We start from the raw sequence: 22,749 nt of genomic DNA on the forward strand, positions 1-22,749 counted from the left end.
TAAAGGAATGTATGGTATATACTATTAACTATTTGCATTAACGATGCCATGCGTGCATCGTATTAAATACTATGTATGTATTGCATTAACTATTTTTAATTATTTCTTTTTACAATTATGAACATGTATGCAGTAAATGGTGAACGATAAGTCCATTTTCAGTCTTTTCATTTTATTGAAGAACTGACATTAATTTTTATTTTCAAGAAATGTTTTCTTATATCTATTTTTGTTTTATTGCTGAAATAAAAAATGGTATATATTTAAAAGTAGTGCTATTTTGTTTCCTTAAAAATTGGTGACTATGGTTGAAACGTGTTCATTTGTATATTTTTTATACTCATTTTATTCTTTCAGGATGCTGCATATAGTGAATGTATGCCGAATTATAAGCTTTACTAGTTAATAAAATTTAGGAAATTCTCTGAAGATCATCCGATTGGTGAATTCCTGGAAATTCGCTTATGGGGAGAGAATGTGCTCTCAGAAACTGCTTTTCCATAGAAAATAATGTCAAAAGACGACTGGGTTACATGTTTCATCAGATAGTTTGATCTAGTACATAATATTAGCCGCTCAGGTAGCACAGTGGGAAAATCACCATCCTCCCCACACCGAGTGGAAAAGGCCTGAGTTCGAATTCCGTCAATGACGCGAGGAACTTTTATGGGCTTTTTTCACTCCTTGGCTAAGTTAGTGGGTCTCAGACGTGGACATCAAGGTCCTCCCACCCAAGGAAATTCGGGATTTTAGTACAAGAAAATCGACCGAAGAACAGACGCAATTTATGAACATAATACACATGGTCAGAACAGTTAAGGCTTGGGTGGCCCTAATACGACACTTTACTACAGTTTAGTACATAATATGAAATACCTACATCTGTAAAAAAAGTTCCATATTCATACGATTATCTCTTTATATTATTTTCTTAGTTAGTACGCTAGTAACTAAACTAACTAGGGAAATTGGTTTCAGCAATACAAGCTAATAATAGCTTAGGAAACTTATTGGTTGTTGGTAACCAATCTAAAACCAATCAGTGGTACGAAGACTGTTGACACAATGATGTTGCCTTATCACCTTCGCTTTCTCGTGTATCACCAAAAAAAGCTGAAATTAAAAATAGTTGATGGATGTTTTCCTGTTGATAAGAAACACCTTTATTAACAATAGCTTCTGTAAATGAAGTTGTTTGATGGAAGTCAAGTCTCGTTACAGAAAACGATCATTTGCTGTTCTCTCTTAACCGAGAAGTAAGATACACGCTTTACCCCTATAATACCAAATACGAAGAATGGCCAGGATTTTCAATTTGTTTTCAACAGAAAATTTCCCATACAGTTGTCTTTCGCTACGTTTGGGCTTTGTCTGCTGTGTGGCTGACTGTACCCAAGCATATTTGTATTGATTCTCTAGCAATGATGGCAAGATTCTCTGTGGTTTATCAAGAACCACAGAGAATCTTGTTATAATGCCTTCATATCATTATTTAAATCGAATTCATCAGGAACAGACCAGAAAGAGACGGTGCCTATGTCACAATGTCGCACGGTTTCAATTTATTCCGTGGCCACAGGAAGTTCCGAGAATGTTATAGAGCCTGACTGTATAAAGACCCTAAACTATACAACGGAATAGCTAGAATAAATTATTTAAAATAATGACTAGCACCAATCCGATCTTCGTTACATCTAATCTAATAAGTAATCTAATTATGCCTAGAATGTAATATATTTATTGCCAGCATAAATTAAAGCACTTCGGACCCTAAAAGGGTAGCTGGTGAAACGTATACTATAGGAAGTATATTTCATAAATCTTTTGAAGTATGTTAAAATAAACCTATTTCATAATTACGGGTGTTCAGTTTATTCTAACCGGTACTGTAGTTCTGTAATATCGACTGTAACAGCATAAAAATAACAAAAGAAAAAAATGGATTACATTCATTTGAAATAATAATTACAATAATAAAATAAGCTTATTAAAACTACTGTTTAAAATTTCAGTAAACTCTAAACATAAATATTGAGAGAGAGACTTTTACTTAAAGACGTAGTGAGGGGAAAAGATGAATTAAGAATAGTAATAAATCGATTTAAACATGGATGAAAGAGAAATAAGACTTAATTTACATTCTTGCATAAACATTTAGGGAGCAATTAACGTTGAGACCGTAATTACTGATCATAATGACCTTTCTTAGGGCGAATGATTGATTAATACAATTTTTACAAGTACCTTTCTAAACTTGGATGTTGGCAGACACAGAGGTACATCACACACTCTGGAGAGTTTACAGGCTTAGGGGATGTTAACGATTTTGGATTGTCTGATGCCGAATTAAAGTGGATTTTTTATTTATTTTTACCATAAACATTTTTTTTTTTAATACAAACACCCTTTTTGGAAGACAATGCTAAGAGTTTCGCATTTATTCTCTCGTTACTTCAAAATTCCCAATTCTCTTCAAAATGAAACAAGCTTCGGTTTAGTAAGATCGAAATCTTAAATCCTTTCATATATTTAAAGATGTACAAACAGTTGAGGTGCGTTTCTCTGATCTGCTTGAACGACAGCGAGTTATTAACAACCAATGAAAACCATCTCACGCTCGATTGTTAATCAAGTTATATATCGAATCTTGTACACGATCATGAGTCATAATTAAGTTATATGAATCCTATCTCCGTTAAAGCTCTACAGTCCAGAAAAGCTATTTCAGCTTTGACCAGCTATTGTCGGCTGATCAATCATTTCTGCTTCCTTGCTCTCTTGTATAAAAGACTGCCAATAATTGAAATGTGGACGGAAGCGAAGCTTATGTGCCCCTGTAAATCGTGCTTCACCGCACAACACCTAGATTAGACACGTAGTCAGTAGGTAGGGGTAATAAAGGAATCTGAAACCGAAGGGATGACCCAGTTTTTAATGCCCCAGTTGGCACCAAATATAGAATGGTGTTTGCGACTTGGGAAAAAGCGGGTATATATAATAAATAATTCATTGTAACAACTGGAGATTGATAAAATATTCTTAAATCGAAGGCAAAAACAATTCAGAAAATAAATGTTTAGTGAAGCGAATGCCATCTATTTTGAATATGTAACTATTTTTGTAAGTGATTTCGGCTCTAAAGAGCAATTCGGTACTCAGACATTTATATAAGCTGTACTAAAATTATTTACCTTAAACCTTAATCGCTTTCTAAAATATTCTCGATATAAAATAATGATTTCAATCAAAAAAAATACGAGTACGAGTATATCTAGTTCTATGGATAATTATTGCATTTAAAGTAAACAGATCACTATTATTTTTGGATATTTTCAGGGTTTCATATTTCGCCGGCATATAAAATTATGGAATAAACTATGATTTACAAATATCGGGTAATGGTCGTAGCATCGTTGATATGAATTAGGTTCTGTTTCGATCTTCAATGTAAGCTGTTGAATCGTTTATGGCTGTATTATGTGTGAGAATCAAATTTCACCTTCAGATCAAAATAGGCTCCAAGATTATTATGGCTGGTGACAGCCAAGATGGGAGTACCACAAGCTGAGGGTTGAATCACGGTTGGCCACTGCATGAATGAGTACCATAAGTGCAGATTTATTTGGATTAAGATTTAACCCGAAGTGCTGTGGCAAGTGCGGCCGTTAAATAAGGTAAGTAACTTTATATCATTGATGTATATTGTTATGTCATCCCAGAGACAAGTAAAGGGAATAAGTATGGCTGGGAATAGAAGGCCAGAAAGGACTCAATCTCGTGATACTCCTGCAGTAATTTTCTGATATCGTGGGACCTCTTGATTGTGAAGTGAACACTCCTATTCTTCAATAATGAAATGAGAAAGGCAAGAAGATCGCCATTTATCTTAAAGAAGGATGTTTATTTGTAATCTAATCATAGTTCTTTCGCCCCTCGTTGGAAAAGCCCCAATCTTGTTTAACATGAACGATTTTATGCGTAGAACCAGGATTCAACAAAACTTGAGTCTCTCCTTTTGTTATAGTGAAATAGTAATGATCAGTCAAAAGACTGTTATGTAAATATTTTTCCGATTTTTGTTTCTAGGAACGTTTTGCCATTTTATCAGCTTAATATGAAGGCATAATTGCATATAAGCACTTTTTTCTCTCAAAAGAAGGTTCATATTTTACATACTCAGTTAAGATATACAAATATGACTTGTATTACTCACTCCATTGCATAGGAAGAATTAATAAAAATTTACTGCTGAAGATTTGGCTATGGACATCGATTTTCTCTACAAAACGACTTTTACAACTTATAGGTGAAATAAATGTACCCGGTAGAAAGTCTTAAGACTGAATCTAAATCGAATAATTTCGTGCTGAATAAAATATCAGAAAAATCTTCATAAAAGCTGCAACGAGATGAATGATATGTTCTTTCGCCTACACCATTTTCCACCGAAATCCCAAATAATTATAAATATCCATTAAATAAGTTGTCATGTTATTCTATCAGGACACTGAACTTTAGGATAAATTTTGAATAAAGTAGTGTTCTCTCAATTTTGTTATATATTGCGTTTACTGATCCATTAATTTGTATTTTTAATTAAAATATTACAAAGTCGCAATGCCCATTTTTAAGTTATTTAATCTGTAAATTATAATGCATGAATATTTTTTTTTTATATCGCGATAATACATTAAAGATGATTTATTAAAATAAATATATCCCTTTCATTACCTTAGATCTCAACAGTTATTGAGAAAATTTAAAACGTTGTACTCCTTCAGTAGATTTAATTTTGCAACTGAACAAAATACAAATTAAGAGACTAGTCAAACAACCGAACCCAATCTTTACGTCCCACCCACCAGAGTTAATGAGAAGCATCTTCTGTGCGCACGCCCTCTTGTTTGTAGTCATTATACATATGTTTTCGTACAGGCATGAAAATAATTTCATAAAATGTAATTTGCGATAGTTATATATGATTAATTGCTTCTTCCTCTTTGGGATAAAAAAGTGAAATTAATAAAAATGTTTTTTTTTTTTTTAATATTTCTTTAATTCGTTCGCTTTCTTTTAACAATTCTCACTCTCCTAAGAGTTAATCACCCTTTCCAAATTAAGACATTTTATTTCTTTTACAGACATTGACGAGTGCAGAAGAGGACTCGCTCAATGTAAACAGGAGTGCACCAACAGCCCAGGGGGATATTCTTGTGGATGCCGACATGGCTATACCCTAAACAGAGATGGAATTACCTGTGACGGTAAGTAAATTTAAAACACATCGCGAATATCTAATACGGTGAGTGGGTGGTTAATTTTCACAGCTGACGATTTTTAATTATTTTCAGATATCGACGAGTGCTTAAGAGAAAATGGAGGGTGTGAACAGACGTGCGAAAACACAGATGGGTCCTACAGATGCACGTGCGAGGAAGGCTATAGGCTTACTGCAGATAGAAAGAGCTGCGATGCTATAGGTAAGAAGTAATTTGTATTGTATTATATTGTATACGCTTTCAGGTGGGAGGGAATGACGCCTTTTCGCTACCCCAAAAGTTGCTCATCCCATTGTTAACTTTGCACTAGCTTATCTGCAATAATGCAATTGCAGCGAAGTTGAAGGCGTGTGTGAGAGAGAGAGAGAGAGATTTCTGTTTAAATCTTTCTTTCTCTGAAGAATGTGTATATGGCAATTTCCATTGAGAAAGTGACAACGTCTTCCAAATACTCAGACTTCCAAATAATTATTTTATAACAGTTCAGAAACTAAATACACACTGAGTTGTACGGTAGAATAACATCGTTATTCTACGTACCGTAGAATAACGATGAAATGAGGAGAGCGTGAAATTTCGGACAAGTATAAGGGACATTTATAAGGGTTTTATAAGAATTACCAAAACAGTCACATTACAAAAATCGATACAAGATGCTCGAAAATATGGTCACATGACATTAGTACGGTGTGTAACCCTAAAACGGCAAAATAGACCTAACAGCGGTGAACCACTTCATATATGGGGGTTTATAAGATTCTGTGGCAACAAATCCCATTCTTCCTTTAGCACAGACCTTAGTTCACCGAGTGGCCGACGAGTTGGCTGTCAGCGTGCAATGCGACGCCCAAGGCTGTCTCACACACATGCTCGATCGGATTTAAGTGTGGTGATTGTGCTGGCCACGGCAATCGTTGGATATCTTTAGTTTAAAGATATTCCACTTGAGCTCTATATGCAGCGGCATTGTCCTGCATAAAAAGAAAATCTGGGCCAACCACACCCCTAAAAAGTCGCACACAGGTTTCGAAGATCTGATATCTGTGCCTCTGCGCAGTTACGGTACCCCTATCAAAAACATGAAGAGAGATGTGACCGTTGATTATTATTCCGCCCCTCACGAGAACACTGCTTCCACCATAAGTGTCCCTTTCTCTGACGTTGGAGGAATGGTACCACGTTCCTCGTTGTCTCCAGACGAAAAAAAAACTTCTAAAATCAATTTCTTGACTAAAACGGGACGCATAAGAGAACAGAACTGTACCCCATTTCTCAGGGCTCTAAGTCACATGTTCATGGCACCAGTTTCGACGAGTTCTGCAGTGGTTTCGAGTTAATGGGATAAACTAACCTACCCTAACCAAACAAGAATATGTTCTTGTTTGGTTAGTGTAGGTCAGCAGCACAACCACCAAATCAGAGGAGTTTACAATAAATTACTCACTGTTTCGCACGCTATCTATCCTTATAGAGAGTTTTTGTATTTACCACAGAGTTACAGTGCTTAAGTGAGGAAAACTCCGGTGCCACAAAGACAAGAAGCACTATAGCACGCAGATTTCTATTACAGATATATAATCAGTGTTCCACTGCACTGGGACCAGTTACTGGGCTTTCCTAGTTTGTTATGATAGGTGGTGAGATAAAAAAGAAATACATTTTCTGTTTATACTCCGGGATGACCACACGGTCAGAAGGGTTCACAAGATAGAATACAATAAACAGCACCGTATTCAGCAATCAAGCGAGCTTGAACCACGGTCAATCAAAACGAGTGTACTTATGTACCCTCGCCCTTGGCCACTGTACAGTATACATAGAAAATATTAAATCATAATTAACTAATTTATTAATGATTATTTACTAATGATTCATAGTTCTCTGAATCAGAGAACTGTTAAATATTTTAATAAGTAAATCGTATTACTTTTTGCTTTTCTGTTCACAGTTCCACCTAGACACCAACACCAATATCAACACGAAAGGCTACGCGGAAGGTCCGACTCGCAAGTTATTCATGCTTATCCAAGGTTACGCTTCCAGACCACACCTCCAACAGTGGTACCTTTGTTGGACCAAGAGTTTAATCAGTATCTGGCTTTGGAGGGACCGGACCTGAGACATGGTAAGTGAAAGCTTTAGTACTATGCTGCATTCCATCTCATTCTCTTTACATTATGAGCAGCTTGTTCCTACTATATATTTGATCTTTGTAATAAACGTAATTATTAAGTTTATTATTTCATTTTTTTTTTCAGCGTGTGGCAGAGGAACTTTCGGCCCTCACTGTAAATTTACTTGCAGCGATTGCCAAAACGGGGGTCTTTGCAACGCTCGTACTACAGCATGTATTTGTTTGCCAGGTTTCCATGGGATACTCTGTAACGAAACGTGTCCTCAGGTAAGACGCGCATTGATTTTTCGCTAGAGCAAGCCAAGAATTTCTTTAAACTTTATCTCTGTTGTCTATAAAAAAAAAAAGAAGCAATTTATCTTGTCAAAAAACATATTTCTGTAAAGGTCTACTTTTTTTGCTGAACGAAAATATAATTCTTTTTTTTATTGTTGACATGCTTTTGTCCATTAGATATTGTTAGCTAGTAAAACAAGGTTTGATGGATGGGGGAGAGCACTTAGAAAGATTAATTTTGAGTGTAACAAATGGAAAGTTCAGTTTTCCTCATCTGACCACCTTTAATTCTTCAGCGACAACCATCACATGGCATCATCTGTTGCAGAAGCGTAACTAGGGTATGGCGAATGTAGCACAGCCACAGGCGCCGAAAACAAAGAATAACTGAATTTAGAATTTATTTTAAAAATACAATTGTTATTATTTAAATCAGGGGTGTCAAACTCAGAAGTGCCCAGAGTCCCCACAGACAGTTATTCAAGAGCTAGAGGCCGCCTGAGTGCGCAAACAGCATATCAGTGGCATTATTTAGCAAAATGTATTAAATATTTTCTCCTTGTGCAAAAATACGTGATCTCATAACCCTCAGTTTTATAAAGGTTTTTTTTTTTTTAGTTTTTAGTTTTGACCTAGTTTTTTTAGTCTATCTTTTAGTTTTACCTCCTTTAGACTTCATATCTGTTGTCTATGAAAAAGCGATTTATCATCTCAAACTCACGACCCCCGGACCACCAGTTTGGCATACTTGATCTAAAGTAATTATTATGAAACCTTTTTTTTTTTTTTTTTAAGCACCATGTCATTGATAATAGTTTCATAATAATAAGTACTTTTAATAATTTAATTATTTTATAACAAAGGCACATTTCTGATATTTAGCCATAGGTGTCAAAATGCCTAGTTAGTCTTCTGGTCTATTGCACGCGCGCGATGTGTATCGCGGTTTCAAGTTTTCTAATTTTCTCAATTCTGATTTGATTTTTAAATTGTAAATATGAGAAAAATTGGTAGGAGTATATTTTATTTTATAATCTTTAGGATATTATTATTAAATCAATTTGTTTACCAAAAAGTCTAGTTCCCGCACAACCGATCATGTGACTAAGAGAGCTTGCATGGGACACCTCGATACCCCTCAAAGCTTTTTGTCTGCTTGTTTTTTAGATATTCTGTGCAAAAGCAGTTAAGAAAATCGAAACACCTGGTTATAGTTGGTTGTTTTTTTTTTTTTTTTTTTAAGCCGGTGTAGCCGATATCGGGGCGAAAGTGCAGTAGCACACGCGTTTGAGTTGTCCGTGGGTGAGCCCACGTGAGTACTAAATACAGTAATGATCGCATTACTGTCAAAATCGTTTTTATTTTAATTTTAGATATCTCAACATTGTTATTTATTTTTAATTTCCTCCGTTTATAGCAGTGATATAACGCCTAAGCGCAGAAAATTTAAAAACGCAGCTGCTGTATTACCTTTGCTAAGTGACCTCTTTAAAAAAAAAAAAAAAAAGCTGACAGCAATTAGTCTCGCATAACCGCAGCTTCCGGTTTAATTTACTACACTTCCTGTTGTGACGCATTTGCGTCGATTACTTCAAAGTAGATAGGTTTCTTTGATGGTTTTCATAAACAATATACGAAAAGTTTGTTTTCGGAGAGAAAAAAATCTTTGAAAGGGGATAGATTATCGTAAGAAATACAAACCTAAACTATAATGAACTTAATCAAAATAATATACTTATAATAAAAATTTAAATTATAACTTATAATTTAAATTTCATTGTGCATATTTTATCATATTTTATAGAGAGAACATCTTTCAAATCCAAACAGTTCAAAGGTATAAAAAAGAAGGTTACATTTAGTGCAGAAACTGTTATGTCCATCTGCCTATAGGAATTGAAATTTCATTAAAACAGTTGAAAATTTATTATTCTGGCTGTATAAGAATAATAAAGATTTCAGAATATAGTTTGAGTAAACACCAGACATTTACATGTTTGGCATTTGCTAAATTTGCTTACTGGATAGTAAGATCAAATATCAGATTGGCCAGGTAAAAACTAGACACCTGGCATCCATATAGAAAGCTAGTTTATTTATTATTATTATTATTATTATTAGCCATATGGTGCAAGGAAGCCTGAAGCTTTTGCTGCACCAGCCAAAAAAAAAAAAAAAAAAAAAAAAATTTCTAAGTTACCCTGAGAGAGAGAGAGAGAGAGAGAGAGAGCAAACAAAAGTAAGAAGGGAATCACCAAGGAAAGAGAAGAATGATGATATCCAGCTCAGGACCCTGGGTGTGCCAAGCCCATACTCACCAGATGTGAGCCCCTGGGTATTTTTATCTTCTATCTTATATATTCTTATAAAGAAAGTTGATTTTTATCATATTTTCATTGATTAAAACCCTGTACCCATTCCATTGGAGGTGTAGTATTTTTGTCCCATGAAATATTCTCTGCGTAATATATCATGTATAAAAAATAACTTTTTTTATCCTCTAAAATTTATATGTCATTAATTTGTAGCATGAAGGTCTTGTTAAATTTTTGTTTTAGTAGTAAACAAAATTAAATGTGCCCTAATGACGTGAGTACTTTTATGAATCTAAGTAGCATTTCATTAAAGTAACTATTAATTCTTTTGGGGTGAATGGCTGGGTGATATAGAATGGGAAGGGTTTTTTTTTTTTTTTTTTGGCTGATACTGTATAAGCTTGTTTCTTGGATTGTATGTCTCTACTAATGCTAATGCATATAGTGTATGTTTTATTTGTAAATTTCCTGCATCTGACTGATCAATTCATTTGACTGTAGGGTAAATATGGCTATGGCTGTAGTAAATCATGTAGATGTCAAAATGGAGGAACATGTGATCCAGTTAGTGGTGACTGTGCTTGTCCGCCTGGCATACACGGTAAACAATGTGAGGAAGGCTGTCCTCCAGGTAAGCTCATATATTTAAAGGCATTAGTTGGTAATAACAGTGTGTAGTGTGTATTTTTTAAAAGTTATATAAGTGACTAAATTAAATTATCATTAAACTGCACAAATAATTCTTAACCAGTGTACTGTGATGTTCCTCTGTGCGTTTGTGGGGGGAGGGAGGTATAAAAGGATATCCTAGTTAGTTGTGATAGTAGCATCTAAATATTAAAATCTGTGTCTATCTATCCACATGTTTTGTATGTCTCCATGTTATGTGACAAATGCATTCATCTTTTATCTCATCCACAGCTATTTCCACTTTGACAGAAGGCAAGAACTGCACATATTAGAATTATTCTTTCATCAATTGGTTTGAATTTCAGCCTAGATTCACCAATTTGATATTTTTGAAAGTGAATGAGCAGTTAAATGCAAGAGAGAAATAAAAGTCATCATATGCGATTAGAACCATATTGTAAATAAAACTTTTGCAAGTTGCAGTAGCACTGCTTGCCATACTTAACCAAACATTAGTTCCCTGCCTAACCATAAAAGTTAATGCGATTTATTTAGAGATCATTCTCACAGCTCAGAGAGAAGGCAGAACAAGCTACTGACAAAGGAATTTTGTCAAAAGACACTGTGCAAATGCTACTTAGAATCAGTGTTATACAATGTGGAGAAGCAGTTACTGTTTCAGTATATTGGAGAGTAATTTGGAATACCGGTTGCTCCCTCCTCCAATACTAGTGGCCTATACCACAGTCTAAGAAAACATGTTGTTGTTATAAACATCTTTCTCCTTTTTTTGGGGGGGGGGGTCTGCTCTGTGATGGGTACTGGTACCAAGTGCATGTGGTGATTGGTTGTGTCTAGTCACTATTATTATTATTGTTACTGGTGGTCAAGGTACTCTCTTACTATCCCACAGGTGTTCAGGATAACAGCTTTCTGGAGTTCCATATAAGTGTTCCCTGAGAAACCTATTGCTGCTAGGTTCTTATGGAGGCCCTTTGGTTGACATGATGATGTCAACCAAAGGGCCTCCATAACTGGTTGACATTGGAGGCAAATTGCTGCTATGGATAAAGGGGTGGTTGAGGGGGAGAAGACAGAGAGTGGTAATCAATGGACACTGCTCATCGTGGACTAATGTTATTAGTGGAGTCCCTCAGGGCTCAGTGTTGGCTCCATTATTGTTTTCTGTATTTATAAATGATATTGATGATGGTATATCAAGCTTAATGTCCAAGTTTGCAGACGATACAAAGGTTGGCAGGGTTGTCAAGGACACTACTGACGCTATGCTGCTGCAACAGGATCTGGAAAGGTTGAGCAGATGGGCTGAGAGGTGGCAAATGAAGTTTAACATTGACAAATGTAAAGTACTACACATGGGAAACAGCAACCCCAGAGCAACGTATCAACTCTGTGGTACTACACTGACAGTGGTAGAGAATGAAAGGGACTTGGGGGTGGTTGTGCAGGCAGATATGAAGTTCTCTGAGCAGTGCAGACGGACTGCAAGAGTAGCTCATAGAGTATTGTCAATGATATACAGGAATTTTTCCAGCAGGGATAAGGAGGTGATTATTCCATTGTATAAGGCAATGGTCAGGCCACACCTAGAGTACTGTATACAGGTCTGGAGGCCTCATTTCAAGAAGGATGTAGAGCTGCTGGAACGAGTACAGAGAAGGGCAACAAGATTAGTGAATGGAACAAAGGGGTGCTCTTACGAAGAAAGGCTTAAGTTTTGCAAATTACAGTGTCTGGAGACTAGGCACCAGCGAGGTGATCTGATAGAGGTGTATAAAGCCTTGAATGGTTTAAGCATGCTCAATGCTGATGGGATTCTTCCTCTAGCTCAGAAAAATCACCTGAGAGGGCATAAATTCAAATTGAGGAAAGACAGATGTAGGATAGACGTGCGGAAATTTGCCTTTAGCCAGCGGGTGGTTGGTTGGTGGAACAGACTTCCATCCCCTGTGGTGGAGGTTGATAGCCTAAATAAGTTTAAGGCTCAGCTGGACAAGTATTTTGAACGAACAGAGGGGTGAAGTGGAAGTGGGTGTTTTTTTTTTTTTTTTTTTGGCTGATGCTGCATAAGCTTGCTTTCTTGTATCAAATGCCTCTACTAATGCTAATGCTAATGATTAAGTTGGTCATTACTTGTTCCATATGCCACATATCTTTGACTTCCTGTCTTAGGTCTGAGCACTTCCAGATCTTTTCCTCTATGCATGGGCACCATGCTGCCAAATTTTTAATATTTTCATTCATTTATTGAAACATTAACACAATACAAATTCTCCCTTTCAAAATACAAATACTTTCTCCCACCAATCATGAAACGTTGGCTTGGCTGTACACGTAAATCAGTCAAACTTGACTTAATTAAAATATTGCATGTATTCAAATTGATGAACAAAAATTTATTCCCACATGCGTACCACCTTGCAAAATATCCTGCCGGCACCCATGCCTGTATGTTTTCTGGAGGTTGCTGGTGTTGGACACCACTATGTTGATCAGGCAGGTAGCCATTTCCTTTTTGTCAACAAGGATATTATGTCTAGACTCTTTTGTGAGATCATCTTGTCCGTTATGACAGCATGGTCCTAGTATAGTCTGTGAGTAGAGGTCTCTAGTACAGCCTGGGGCTCATACTTGTAATATGGTAAACTTTCTTTGATCAGCTTGTATTTTTGCACTAGCTTCTGATGTTATCCTGGCCACCTGGTTATGTCTGGGAGTGTATCCTGTTGGGTGATCACCCTGCATCCTGCGGTGATGTGCTGGATTCTTTCTGCAGCCAGATGGCATTATCAACATGTGTCATCTGTTACTCTGGGGTCTTTGTCAATATATTTCCAGTAGTTCCTGGTGCTGATTACCTGGTCTTGGAGGGTGAGCATGAATCCATCGGTCTTGGGGGGAACCTTCTGTTCATAAGCTGAGCATTGGAAGCCATCTTATCTATGTAGTCTTGATGGAGGTCATTATAGTCTCTGCCATGAAGTGTTTTCTTTGCTCATCTTTCTGTCTTTGTTTCATTTGTCTGTGTGAGGCCCCCCCCGTTGAGATTGAGTGTTGTGTGTTGTTTGTCTACCTTTCTTGTGGTTTGGTAGATTGGTGCTGTGTTTTCCTGGAAGTAATCTTGTAGGTTCTATATCACCTTCTCCTCTTGTTCAATGAGGTCAGTTCATCCCCTTCCTACCTCTTTACAGGCTATGTTCAGGTCTCTTGATGGCCGACTTTGGGTGGTGTTGGTGCCTCTTGGTCATTTTTTTTTTTTTTTTTTTGTAGTTGTTGGCGCATCAGCTTCTGTGGTCATAATGCACCTCCCAAAGTTTTTGCAGTACTTTGATCCAAGCCCGAGGCGGGATTCGAATCCACGACCTTTGGGTTGCCAGGCAGGCACTTTACCCACCTGACTAGCCCGGCCGGCCTCTTGGTCATCATTATCCTGGTAACAATCAGTGTTGGTCCAGTCTACAATCCCAAAGGAGTACATTAGTACTGGGACTGCATAAGTGTTTATGGCTATGACCATGTTCCTGCCAGCTTTGATATTAGCAGGCTTCTCAGTCTCTGATAGTATTTCTCAGTCAGGTGGCCCTTGATCTTCTGGTGTTCTAACTAGTAGGCCTGCATCATCCCCAGATATTTGTCTCTCTCTCTCTCTCTCTCTCTCTCTCTCTCTCTCTCTCTCTCTCTCGCCGCCTCCGTAGCCAAGTGGGCAGGAGCAGCAGTGTGTAGCAAATGCTTCTTGATTAGACCACGGTTCAAGCCCGTGACCACCAAATACGGAGGATGCAGAAAGGTCAGGGAATGACCTTTCCGCATATCCCCGGAGCAATATGGCCTTAGTTGCTAATGCTCCTAAAAACCAAATAACAAACAAACTCTCTCTTTCTCTCTCTCCCTCTCCCTCCCTCCTTGTCATGGCTTCAATCTCTTCACTTGTTTTTGACTGGATGACCTTGATGCAATTCATGGGCCTTGCATTTGTTTATGCTAAATTGTGTCCTGATGTCAGTGCTGAGCCCTTCAATGATCCAAAGCTTTTGGAAATGATTGTCTATTTCATAGAGTTTGGTATCATCCATGTACATCAGGTGAGAGAGGGTCTACTTCTTCCCTTGGTATGGTATATCCATACTTGCTGTTATTAAGAATGGTAGATAGTGAGTTTAGTACTAGACAGAACCAAGTGTGCTCAGGGCGCCACCCTGGAAGATTCCTCTTCTGATGAGTATCAGTCTAGTCATGATGTTCTCGACCTTGATAGTAGAGTGTAGAGTGTGTTTAGTGTCAAACGGCACCAGGGGTTTCCCCCATCTCCGCGGGCTATACATTGTGGGTGTGAAACAGAACACTGTCAATGCCAGAGGTTTAAAAGTGTATGGATTTTGTACATGTGTAGTGTCGTGTACCGTTGTTCCTCTGGTCATTTAGCCGCTGGGCCCCTAATGGGACCCAACGTTGTCCACACTCTGCCTCGTGGAGGCAGACCAGGTACACCAGTATTATAGTTATTTACTCTGGCAGGTCCTGCCACCTAATTTCCTGAGATTTCAGTGGCAAGGACCTTAAAAAAAAATAATAAAATAAATAATAAAAATAAATAATAAAAAAAATAAAAAAAAAAATAAATAAATAAATAAAATAAAAATAATAATAATAAAAAAAAAAGTTATAGTTATGGGTCAGCCATAAGAAGTACTATTTATGCAAATAAATGTTGTTAAGTTTTTGGGTGTAGGGCTCATGCAATTTAACAATGGTTCAGACACTAGTAATTATAATTAAAAGAGAGAGAGAGGGGTGGGGAGACTGAAGACTGGGGGGAAAAGACAGAAATAAGGGGTCCATAGAGAAGATGACCCCCAAATCAGTGGAGCAGGCCCATGCCCCACCAGAGGGAAGAGAGGGGCGGCGAGGGGAGGAGGAGACCAGAAGTCACCTCCCCCTCCCACCCGGGATAGTGGAGGCAAAGGGCCATGCAAGGGAGCGTGGCTTATAAAAAAAAAAAAAAAAAATCTATAGAGTCCCAAAGGAAGGTCTTGTATCAGTCCAAGAATGGTTAGTTTAGTCGTGGTGCCTGTTCTTGATCCCTGTAGATAGCAATAAGTGTCCTCCTTCGGGTGAACAGTCCCTGGGCGAATTTTGTCAACTCCTTATACTCCTCTTGCGAGTCCAACAGGTTTGATTCCCTGTCGCGAGGGAAGTAAGTCAGCTTTGTCATCAGGAGGCAGCGGAGATCCTCATAATTTTCACAGTTGTACATTATGTGAGACCATGTCTCCACTTCCCCACAGACACAGCGGGGATCGTTTACTAATTTAAAACTGTTTAGTTTGGCATTCAGGGCCCCATGACCTGTTAAAAGATACGTAGTGTACAGTCCAGGGTGAAACCATGATGGTGCTTTTGGGTATAATCTTCCGACATCAGGCAGAAATTTCCTCGTTATTTCCCCTTTTGTGGATTCTGACCACCTATCCTGCCAGACCTGCTGTAGGTGGGTGGCGAGTTTTGTTTTCTCTCTTTTTAGGTTTCCTGTAGGGTCAATGGAGTGGCCCAGGAAGGTACAGGGAAGCCCTTTTGCGAGATGCTGCACCATGGCACAACGCACCACCTCGAGATCAAGGGGGGGTGCTCCCGCCAGAACCTGCAGAGCATGTGTACTCACAGTGCAGCAGGCCCGTGTAATAGAGAGGAGTATTGTCTGTTGGATGGAATCGAGTGTCCTTCTGTTAAGTGCAGTAGTTGCTTTCTGGAACCAGATGGGTGACGCATAAGTTATGGCTGGTATAAATGTTGTTTTGTAATACAGTCCCAAGGTGTGCCTCTTGAGTCCCCAATCCCTTTTAGCTATTCTTGAGACGAGGGCAGAATATCTCCTTATTTTCTCTCGAATATGTTTCAAGTGTGGGTTGAAAGATTGATTCTTGTCCAGTATGATTCCTAGATATTTCATCTCACTGACTAGTTTGATAGTTGTATTTTCTACTTTAATTTGCAGTGGTCTACAGAGATTTAATGTTCCTTTCAGTAGCATTGAGTAGGTTTTCCGTGGTGAGATCTTAAGAAAATGGACCTTCATCCAGTCTTGTAGAATTTGAATTGCTCGATTTGCCTGGGTTTCCAATTGAAGTCGATTGTCTGCTGCAACAGTCAGTATTAGGTCATCTGCAAATGCCTGTGAGTGGACTTCCCCCAAGTCGAAGGACAGAAACTCATCCAATACCATACTCCAGAGGAGTGGTCCCAGTACCGATCCCTGGGGGCAGCCCTTTAAACAGGCCTGGTCAGTTTCTTGTATGGAGTCACTACTTGTATTTTTCTCTTGGATAAATATGACTTCATTATTTTGTAAAGGTTGATGGGTGTTTTTGCCTTCCGCAGTCTGGCTAGGACGCTCGGCCACCAGATGGTGTCGAATGCCCCAGCAAAATTGACCGAAATAACCAAGAAATACTTCCTATCACAGGCAGCAGCCAAACTTAGGAGGCTGTTGAGAGCATCCACTGATGAGGTTCCGGGTTTGAACCCAAACTGTGTGGGCATCACGAGATTTGCAGCTTCATAGTGGTGCAGGAGTCGCTTGTGAAGCATCTTTTCAAGGAGTTTACTAGCAATTGGCCGGTATGACCTTGATGGTGGTCATCCATTTTTCCATGGTAGCTTCTAGGAAGCATGTCAGCTTTGGGTTGACTATGTAGTAGACCTTCAATGTCTCTATCAGCCAACTATGGAGCATGGAGTTGAAGGCCTTGCAGTAGTCAATGCAGGCAGTGTACAGGTCAGTGCTTCTTGTAAGCTTGCTCCATAACTGCAGCATCAAGTTGCTCCTTGCATCCTCTGCTCATCTGCTTACATCCCTTCTGCTTCTCAGTCATGATGTTCTGGCTTTCCAAGTGGCTGATATCTTCTTAGTTATGCAGCTAGTCAGGATCTTGGACATTGTTGTTAGACAAGTGATTGGTCTGTACTTTGCTGGATTTGTGATGCCTTTGAGGACCAAGGCATCACAAAATTTTAAGCTCATATTGAAAATGTTTTGATACTGAGTATAATTCAGTTACACTTTAGTAGTCTAATCAGTAAATAAATTGATCATGTACTTAACTACTTGACATCTTCACTCTTTTTAATGACAACATTTCAAACCCAAACTTTAGGGCCTGAAATGTTGTCATTAAAAGTCTTGATGTTGTTCCTGTGGTTTCTGCATGGTGGATAGCCATTTTCAATTTAGCCACTGAACAGGAACCACAGGAACAGCATAAAGGCTAAACACCAATAAAGAGAATGAACACCAAAGTTTGGGTTGAAACATCATCAATAAAATGAGCAAAATTGCCAAGTAATTGTGTACAAGGTTATTTTATTTACTCATTAGCCTACTAAAGTGCAATTGAATTATACTCACTACCCATTGCATTTTCAATTTGAGCTCAAAAATATAAATATATTTATAATTCACAGAATAATAAATCTAATGTATGTAAGTGTTCTGCATAGGGCAGCATTGGAACAGGAGTTTAACTCCACCATAATATTCTTTGCTGAAACAGTTAACCATATGAGCAAAAGAATTCTTGTTTTCATTTTAACATCTAGTTCTCCTTAAATATTTTTTAAAGATGATATTATTTTTCATCCTTTTACTTACATCCTTTGTGGAAGGATAGTGGCTGACAGTTGCCCTCACTTTTAGAAAAGCAGGCATTCAAATCTCATCAATGACACAAGGAACTTACTAAGAACTTTCCAAGTAAGGTTGGGTTACTAGCAACTGATTTGATTCCTCATTATACCAGTTAACTTGGTACCACTGCAGAATTATGCCAATCCCATTCATGATTCAAGGATAATTTCAATTTAAAGTAAATTATTACAGCAACATAGGCCACCACTACCTACAGACCACCTACCAAGCTAAGTTGATTTTCCACCTGGTAGGTGTACTTGATTACCATTTTGATCAAGTAGATGAGTGGTGAAACTTAAAGGTACAGAAGTATTTGTTAGTGATCATGGTTCAGGCTTATATGGCTACTAAATGTGATGACATTCTTATATTCCTTCTGTCTTGTGAATTCCTCTGACCTTATCCGGCTTTCCTGGAATATGAGCAGAAAATATATTTAAGTCATAATATAAATTACTTTTTTATTTCTAGGACTATTTGGTGACAATTGTGACAAGCCTTGCCCACAGATGTGTCCCAGTGGACGCTGCAATCGACTTTTTGGGTATTGTGAATGTGATCCAGGATTGTTTGGTCCTAAGTGTAACTTGCCCTGTCCTGAATATACCTATGGCCCAAACTGCAGAGGTCAATGTAAATGTGTCAAGGAATATACAAAGAAGTGCAATACAAAGGTAAGAAAATGAATATTCACATCAGTAAAATTACTTTGTTTAAAAAAATTAAATATCAAAGATAGGTTTTAGTGTGGCACACTTTTTAGTAGTTTAGATGAAAGGAAAATAGAGAAAATATCTTTCTCCCACTATTTTTAATCGGTTTATTGTGAAACATGTTTCAAATCTTGAACTTACTTTAACTTGAAAAAATTGCAATTAGTGGAGTGTCTTTTATGAAACTTTATTGAATAATGCCATGGAGCCCTCAAAGCTTTTGTGGCATTTTCAAACAAAGAATGCTGAACTCTCTGGTAAACCAATCATGTTTTTGCAGAACAGGCACAAAATAATGCTTTATGTTCATTGACTTAACATGACTGCAATATGCTCATTGACTCAGTATATGCTGAAGTGCTGAAAGCAGTCTCCAGTGAGAAATCTCTCCAGAATTTCTGGGTCCTCATTCAATACAAATATCCAGAACTACTTGACAGAACCACCAAACACTTGCTGCCATTGCTGATGATCTACAATTGTGGTAAACTGATGATAAACACATGGGTTGTGTTAGAGTAGGTAAGAATAGGAACAGGTGCATGTATACTTGCGTGTACACCAATGCTAGGAGTTTGGTAAATAAATTTGATGAATTTGATGGTATTGCTCAAAACATCAAAGGCACATATTGTTGGGATATCAGAGATGTGGTGTCACATAGATATAAGGAATGCAGAACTGGAATTTGGGTTTGGAAAGTACAATGTGTACAGACAGGATAGGAAGGGAGGAGGGGTTATGCTATTAGTTAAGAAACACATAAAATCCAAGGAAGTGAAGCCAGTCGACATCACTGGACAGTGCAGTGTTGAGTCAGTTTGGTGTGACATAAGCATTAGGAGATCAAAATTGAGAGTAGGAGTGTGCTATAGGCCTAATGACTCTGATGAGTATAATAAGAAACTGTACAGGTAAATAGAGTGGGCCAGTAAATCAGAGTCTTATAATAGGGGATTTTTAATTTCCCAGATATTGACTGGAATTTGTGGGTTGGTCACTCACACACTAGCAAGGCTTTTGTAGATTTATTGGATGATTGTTTTCTACATCAGCATGTTCGGGAGGCAACTAGAGGAAGTAATACTCTTGATCTGATTGTCAGTAGTGATTCTTCATGCATTAAGCATCTGCAGATAAAGGAACCACTAGGTGGCAGTGATCACAGTGTGCTGAAGTGTAATTTACTCAAAGAGGTAACTACCATCAGGAGTAAAGGGAAGGGTTTTTGCTTTTGTAAAGGCGACTACAATGGTCTGAGACAGTATTTAAATTCTATACAGTGGTACCAACTGATGAGTTACCAACAGCAAATTCAAAATAGGAAGCATTCAAAGATCTTATCTTGGAAGCTACTAGGCTTTACATACCAACTAAGAAATATTGTTCAAGGTTTAGGCCTAAATGGATGTCAGATGAACTAATGAGACATATGGCAGAGAAGAAAAATGTATGGGATACATATAAATTAATGGGTGACATGGAGGCCTATGATAGATATAAGCTTTATGTACACAAAGGAGATTAGGCAGTCAAAGGCAGATTATGAGAAATCCTTGGCAAAGGATGCAAAGAAAAACAGAAAAGAGTTCTTTATCCATGTAAACTCTAGAAGGAAACGGATGAATCAGATTGGTCCACTATATATTGATGGTTCAACAGTTCAGGATCCTGCTCAGGTGGCTAACAAACTAAACAAGTATTTTGCATCTACATTCACACATGAGGAGTTATTCAGGAAGGGGAATGCCAGAGGTGAAGTAAACTCTGGCAGTGAGCTAGATGATTTTGTAATAACTGAGAGTAAAGTGGAGGAGAAATTGTTGAGGATAAACATAAAAAAGGCAGGGGTGGATGGGATCTATCCAGTTATATTAAAGGAGGCAGCAAAGAAGTAAGCAAACCCTTAGCCATAATTATGAGAGCTTCTTTGGACTCGGGAGGTAGCCATAGACTGGAGATGTGCAAATGTGACCCCAATTCACAAAGGAGGATCAAAGGCTGACACAAGTAATTATAGAAATGTGAGTTTAACTTCTGTTCCAGGAAAATTAATGGAGGCACTGGTTAAAGAAGCACTGCACAATCATCTAGACAAGACTTCAGTTGTAGCTCGGACACACCATGGTTTTGTTAAGGGTAAGTCTTGCCTGACCAATTTGATTGGATACTATTATGCAGTCACAAAAGAACTGGATGCAGGGAATAACTTTGATATTATATATTTGGATCTTAGGAAGGCTTTTGATACCGTTGTACATGGAAGACTGCTGCACAAATTGGAGCAGTGTGGCATTGGAGGAAAATTGCTGCTATGGATAAAGGGATGGTTGAGGAGGAGAAGACAGAGAGTGGTAATCAATGGACACTGCTCATCGTGGACTAATGTTATTAGTGGAGTCCATCAGGGTTAAGTGTTGGGTCCATTGTTGTTTTCTGTATTTATAAATGATATTGATGATGGTATATCAAGCTTAATGTGGCGCCTCCGTAGCCAGATGGGAAGGAGCAGCAGTGCGTATCACACACTTCTTGATTTAGACCGGGGTTCGAGCCCGTCACCACCAAATACGGAGGATGCAGAAAGGTCAGGAAATGACCACCGCATATCCCCGGAGCAATATCGCCTTAGTTGCTAATGCTCCTAAAAAAAACCAAATAACAAATAACAATAACAAGCTTAATGTCCAAGTTTGCAGACAGTACAAAGTTGGCAGGGTTGTTAAGGACACTACTGATGCTATGCTGCTACAACAGGATCTGGAAAGATTGAGCAGATGGGCTGAGAGGTGGCAAATGAAGTTTAACATAGAGATATGTAAACTACTACATATGGGAAACAGTAACCCCAGAGCAATGTATCAACCCTGTGGTACTACACCGACAATGGTAGAGAATGAAAAGGACGTGGGGAGTAATTGCGCAGACAGATATGAAGTTTTCTGAGCAGTGCAGACGGCCTGCAAGGGTAGCTCATGGTGTCTTGTCAATGATGTACATGAATTTTTCTAGCAAGGATAAGTAAAAAAAAAAAAGTAAATTGCAGCCATTATCAACCCACTGCAGGATGGAAGCCTCCTCAACAATTTATGCTGAAGGAAATGGACCATAATCGATCTGCCAACCCGCACTGGACCAGTGCGGGTTGGCAGATCGATCATATTCAGCAGTCAGCAGTCAATTCCGCAGATCATATTCAGCGGGCTTGAACCCCGCTCTACTTAAAGAACGTGTGCTACTGCACTCCCGCTCCTGACCACTCGGCTACGGTTATTCCATTGTATAAGGCAATAGTCAGGCCACACCTTGAGTACAGTATACAGGTGTGGAGGCGTCATTTCAAGAAGGATGTAGAGCTGCTGGAACGAGTACAGAGATGGGCAACAAGATTAGTGAATGGAACAAAGGGTTGCTCTTACGAAGAAAGGCTTAAGTTTTGCAAATTACCGTGTCTGGAGACTAGGCACCGGCGAGGTGATCTGATAGAGGTATATAAAGTCTTGAATGGTTTGAGTATGCTCAATGCCAATGGGATTCTTCCTCTTGCTCAGAATAATCACCTGAGAGGGCATAAATTCAAATTGAGGAAAGACAGATGTAGGATAGATGTGCGGAAATTTGCCTTTAGCCAGTGGGTAGTTGGTTGGTGAAACAGACTTCCATCCCTTGTTGTGGAAATTGATAGCCTAAATAAATT

The 22,749-nt window shown here is 38.2% G+C and overlaps 1 protein-coding gene across 2 annotated transcripts in view; it reads left to right on the forward strand.

Annotated features, from left to right (window-relative positions):
• LOC150089701 (uncharacterized) overlaps nucleotides 1–22,749 on the forward strand; it is a 394,377-nt gene that overhangs the window by 188,780 nt on the left and 182,848 nt on the right. For both annotated transcript variants that reach the window (XM_090389604.1, XM_090389605.1), the window contains 6 exons: nucleotides 5,142–5,264; nucleotides 5,352–5,480; nucleotides 7,228–7,404; nucleotides 7,538–7,680; nucleotides 10,506–10,635; nucleotides 18,811–19,013. In XM_090389604.1, the coding sequence (XP_090245730.1) occupies nucleotides 5,142–5,264; nucleotides 5,352–5,480; nucleotides 7,228–7,404; nucleotides 7,538–7,680; nucleotides 10,506–10,635; nucleotides 18,811–19,013 (905 nt within the window). The remainder of the gene's footprint in view (nucleotides 1–5,141; nucleotides 5,265–5,351; nucleotides 5,481–7,227; nucleotides 7,405–7,537; nucleotides 7,681–10,505; nucleotides 10,636–18,810; nucleotides 19,014–22,749) is intronic.

The sequence above is a fragment of the Mastigoproctus giganteus genome, chromosome 2 (assembly GCF_048544385.1).
Source record: "Mastigoproctus giganteus isolate SK-2022 chromosome 2, ASM4854438v1, whole genome shotgun sequence".
NCBI lineage: Eukaryota > Metazoa > Arthropoda > Arachnida > Uropygi > Thelyphonidae > Mastigoproctus > Mastigoproctus giganteus.